This window comes from Tyto alba, unplaced genomic scaffold (genome assembly GCF_018691265.1).
Source record: "Tyto alba isolate M040663 unplaced genomic scaffold, T.alba_DEE_v4.0 Super-Scaffold_40, whole genome shotgun sequence".
In the NCBI taxonomy this organism is placed as follows: Eukaryota; Metazoa; Chordata; class Aves; order Strigiformes; family Tytonidae; genus Tyto; species Tyto alba.
The window spans coordinates 47,125,741-47,130,690 of NW_024881316.1; the positions used below are offsets into that span (position 1 = coordinate 47,125,741).

The following is a 4,950-nucleotide window of genomic DNA, read 5'->3' on the forward strand; positions in this document are numbered from 1 at the left end:
TTTTTTTTTTTTTTTTTTTAACCTGGAGATCTGGCAGTTTGCCACAAAACTGAGATTGCATGGGGGCAGAGTTAAGGCCCACCAAGCCCTACTGAGGTTTGTTTTCTCTCCTCAGGAGGCAGCTGTTCCTGTAAGAGCTTTAACCATACCTAATCACAGCCTGAACACACAGGTATTCAGATACTAGCAGAGGCAGGATTATCTAATACCAATTTAATCAGGCTGTTTAGGCAGAGGGATGCACTCTTTTCCACTAACTCCACCATAAGCCATTGCACCCACACCAGGCTCAAGGGACAGGGTCACTCCAGACCACAGTAATCACCCACTCAGCACCCTACACTTTCCATTCACTGTAGTCTGAACACGGGGACCAAGGCACCTCAGGACTAGTCAAACTATTTATACTGTTGTGTCACCATGAGAAAAACTGATAGATACATACAACCACTTTCTGCATTCAGAGGCACACAGTACTGCAGTGATTCCTGTAACCTCTACTGAGCACCTAAATCTGCCAATTCACTGTCCCCAAGGAGCAAACTCGGCCTCAAAGAAACCACGAAGACCTTCTCAGGACAGCTAAGAGCACAGTTCAGAGACCCCAGACACCCTCTGGGAAAGGAGGAACGCAAAGCCAGGTCACTCAGTGACTGGGGAAGGATCCCCATCCCCTGACAGCACCTCAGGCTGGCACTGAGGACACCACCATGTAAGTCTCTTAAAGCCACCCGAGGGTCCAAGGGTTTCCTTCATCACTGCATGCCCAAGGGGACACTGCTCCTTCTGGTAAATCTGAGGGTGCAGTCCTTTGCCATGCAGCTTGCTCTGCAGCCAGTCCGAGCTGAACTGAATGGCGCAGTCAAGCAGACGCTCCAGATCTGAGAGAGCCAAGAGAGAGCCTTGTGTTAACGGATGGATCTTGGCCAGGTACAAGATCTCATTCTTAATGATGTTCCCTGGAAAGGGTCAGAAACAAGGAGACAATAAGGATATTTCTTGTCAAGATGACGCAGACCTATGGCTCCAATCTGTCACTTCTGCCTCAAGGATCACAGCTAGCAACACCATTCCCCCCATCAGAGGTGGCATACAAAGAATAGACGTATAGCTAGGCTTGGACTGGAAGATGTTCTCCTCCCATGACCCTTGAAACAGACCTCCCTTTCTTCCACATGTACAAGCCAATTCATAGTCACCCACACTATGACAGTTCACCGGGCACCGCGGTGCACTCAAGTGTCTGAAGCCTGTGGCTACAGACTGCAAGGCTTGTCTTCAACAAGATGAGCCCATACCCTCAGCTGGATCAACCAGAAGCCGTAAGGCTAAGGAGTAAAAAGCTCAGACATGCAACTCTGGACCTGTAGACGTTCCCCCCCACCACCACCTTCCTCCATTTCTTGCTCTGCCGTTATGCCCTGGAACTCACCCAGCCCTGAAAAATATCTTTGGTCTAAGAGGGTGTAGCAGATGGGATCGGGTGTGCAGAGGGCATCCAGCGCCCGGCCACGGTGGAACTCCACAGACAGGATGTCAGAAGCAGGATCAGCCCTTGGAGATGAGCACCAGTGCATTCGGCAGTTGTAGAAAGCGAGGAAGCCTCCACCCTCAAAGTACAGAACCAGCCTGGGAGAAGCAAAGAATTTGAAGTCTCTCATCAGAAACATCCCTGAACCATTTATTACATTCTGTTCTGGCTGAAGAAACTTCCACAGAAAGACAGCAGCGTAACAGTGATGTGAAAAGCTACTGGAAGGTGAGAAAAGAGGCTGTACGTGCCATAAGCTTAGGGAGAAGCGCACAGAGGCATCAGCCCTCACACATGCCTACTCCTTCTCATGACAGCCAGGGAGACGTCTTGAAGTACCAGTCTCCTAGACCCCCCCAGGCAGGACTGCCACAGTTCAAGTGGGAATCAAAGGCTGTATCCTATTCCAGCCACTCCTCTGCAGATTTTCACTACACTTGCTCGTATGCACGGGGTCACAGCAGGCCTGGTGTGATGGAGTGCCACCACCTCAGTGCAAGGTAGTCTCTTTAATGCTTCCAGCCAAGCAACTTGGTTGCAAACACACACAACTTGTGGAGAATTGTTCATTCTCTTGCTCTGTGGTCCCTAGCTGAGAGGCAGCAGAAGCAGGGATATGTATCAGCATCTTGGACCTGACCGTCTTAAAAATACTTGGACAGAAATAAAGTAATCATAGAATGGTTTGGTTTGGAAGGGACCTTTGAAGATCATCTAGTTCCAACCCCCCTGCCATGGGCAGGGACACCAAAATCCTTCAAAAGAAGGATTCCTTCCTTCACCCTTCAGGAAGGGATATCCTTCAAAAGATTTCAGGATGGGGGCATGAAGTGTGTCCCTAACAAGTATAACCCATACACAGGGGGCCAGACCCACCTTGTACATTATTAACCACTCACGTTAAATGGCTCACAAGAACAGAGTCCAGACTATTTTCCAGTAGTTACCCCTTGTTCAGTGGGACTTAGGACACAGACCATGGCCTGTGTTTTCAACACACCGCTTCCTTTATCTGCATCACTCCAGCTTGTGATTCCAGCTGCCTTAGATATATGCTATTTACCCAAAGCTTTTTTTAAACATGGAATAGGAGAAACTGGTATTTTCAGGGCATGATTCAGTCTGGCATCCTAAAAGTTCTCTCTCTGAATAAAAATCTTAACTGTGATGATACTACGATCCTCAGGCTGGCAGGCAACATACATCCCACAAGTGCACTGTGGATTCCTTGGTTAAACACACCCCACACCCACGCATGCCATCTTCCATGACCTACTTATCTTAAGAATTATCAGAGAAGACAGGGCTAAGAGCATCCCCACACAATTTAGCTGGGGACAGAAGAGTGCCTCTCCAGAATGAAGGGCAGGGAGAGAGCAAAGTTTGTGAGGACTCCACTAAATACCTGGCTGTAGGGTCCTTCCAGTCCCCCCTCTTATTGGCTTTGCTTGCTCTTGAGAACTCATTTGCCCGAACACTGCCAAACAAACCGAAGTGGAAGCGCAGCCAGCTGCCCGGACAATTTGCTGCATCTGGGACTTCATATCTTGAGCAGTGGATTTCCTGCAGCTCCTTATCCTGGGGATGTGTCTGTGGAGAACCAACCTGTTCTTGCCCTCCCTGGTCAGGAGAACTTGCCCCACAAGCAGCCTCTCTTTGCAGCACTGTTTCTTCTGCAGTTGGTCCTAAGGGACCTTCAGCTGCCACAAATGCCAGGTACAAGTTCTTCCCATGAACCTGAGAAAAAAAGGTGGGCTGTACCGAGCATCCATATAACCTCTGGCTGTTTCTGTACAAGTGACTATTTATTACCACCTCTTTTAAATAGAAAGCACATCACCCCACCCGGAATATGGGATTCGTTAGCATCTGAGCTGTTCTCATCAGAGCTGCAGTCATCATCTCAGTAACCCTTCCTTGTCTACACGAAGCGCAGCATGTTCAGATGCCTCTCCAGGGTGAAGCCCTCCCAGAAGGTCCTGTCAGGCCAAAGAGGCACACCGGGACAGACAGACAGGGTTTTGAAGTCCATCATCACTGCTTCTCATTCACCACCCCCACTCTGTGCTGGCCTCAAGCGTCTCAGGCTGGGGTGATCTAACTCAAGGGTGGCTCTGAAGCCACAGGCTAGTCACAAATGACTGTTGAGCAGTTCACATCTGCGCCCTCAGCTGAGACCATCATGTAATCAGAGGTGAGGCTGCTCTAGCATTTGGTCAGTCAAGTCCAAATCAACATTTGAAGGTCAGGCAAGTGAAACCCCCAGCAGGACTCTCACAAGTGCCCACAGCATAGACATTTCAACCTAGCCAGGTGAAACCTTGCCCTCTGGTATAAGGGAAGCAACTGTGCAAGTTCACAGCTGAGGGACATCCACACACTGAAGACATCAACTCATCTTCTACAAACAACCCTCAGCAACCCCAGCCCCTCATCCCTTGAGAGGCACAGAAGCAGTGCCTTAGCATCACGGACTCAAAACTGCAAATAACCCTGGGCACCTTTGTGTCTTACCCACATCCCTGCAACAGTAACCCCGATCCCAAACTTGGCAACGCAGGGCGGTACACCAAAATGGGCATTCATATCTCTCTGGCCCTGTGCACCTATTTTGTGGCAATAAACAAAGCCGATGGTCCACCTCAACCACAAGCTTGGTGTTATTCTCAGGTTATGCACCTTCTGGGACCCAGATGCAGGACAACGGTGCTTTGCCTCAGACTTGCCATGGACTAATAAGTTCATCTTTAGCATAGCTCACCTGGGAGTCCTGCAACCTCAGGGCACTCAGGTCATTCACATTGATCTTCCGGCTGCTTCCCCCCACCTTGGCCACCACTTGTCCCACAAAAGGGGAGGTCAGCAGCTGGAACTTCCTCACCGACGGGCCCTCTGGCATCTCCAGCAGTTGAGGGAATAGCAGGTCCTTCACACACTTGGTGCCCTAGACTTGAAGGAAAGTTGCAACTCAGAAATACACAAAGCCAGCCAGAGTCTGAGCTCAAAATGATCTCCTCACCCCCATTTTCCTCCTCAAGTTCCTGTGGCAAGTCCATAAAGAGAAACAGGTTCCTTTCAGGCCGAGACATGGGGGAATTTCCATCCTTGGGGATATTCATAATTCAATCAAATAAGTCCCTGAGCAACCTGTTCTAATGATAGTTTTTGCCCCACGAGCAGGAATTTGCCCTGGGGTTCTCCAGAAGTTCCTTCCTACCACAGGTTCTCCACGAGTCATAGAGGACCTGAGACTGTTTAGCAACTCTCTCCTCACCAGGAACAGGAGCTCACTTAACTCCAACCATTCCCTCAGTTGCAGTCTTGATGTCCCAGTACAAAGGAGGAACCCAACCTTACATAGATATTAATGAACCAGAACCAGTGAGCCCTCCATTTCCCGATACGGCCACCATGGCAAG

At 49.6% G+C, this 4,950-nt stretch overlaps 1 protein-coding gene across 1 annotated transcript; it reads right to left on the minus strand.

The window, feature by feature from the left end:
- Positions 1 to 642: 642 nt before the first annotated feature.
- Positions 643 to 4,532, minus strand: NEIL2 (nei like DNA glycosylase 2). Its single transcript, XM_009971062.3, has 4 exons — positions 4,293 to 4,532; positions 2,937 to 3,268; positions 1,433 to 1,629; positions 643 to 959 (listed from the first exon to the last, which is right to left on the minus strand). The coding sequence occupies exons 1-4, from the start codon at positions 4,428 to 4,430 to the stop codon at positions 643 to 645; spliced, it is 984 nt and encodes a 327-aa protein (XP_009969364.3). The 5' UTR covers positions 4,431 to 4,532.
- Positions 4,533 to 4,950: the final 418 nt, after the last annotated feature.

What these genes read in the sequence shown, in the direction of transcription:
- NEIL2 (XM_009971062.3), bottom strand. Translation starts at nt 4,430, where the DNA reads ATGCCAGAGGGCCCGTCGGTGAGGAAGTTCCAGCTGCTGACCTCCCCT. An exon ending in TGAGGTTGCAGGACTCCCAG is followed by an intron (nt 3,269 to 4,292) that starts GTGAGCTATGCT and finishes TTTTTTTCTCAG; the next exon opens with GTTCATGGGAAGAACTTGTA. An exon ending in AAGATATTTTTCAGGGCTGG is followed by an intron (nt 960 to 1,432) that starts GTGAGTTCCAGG and finishes GACCCTTTCCAG; the next exon opens with GGAACATCATTAAGAATGAG.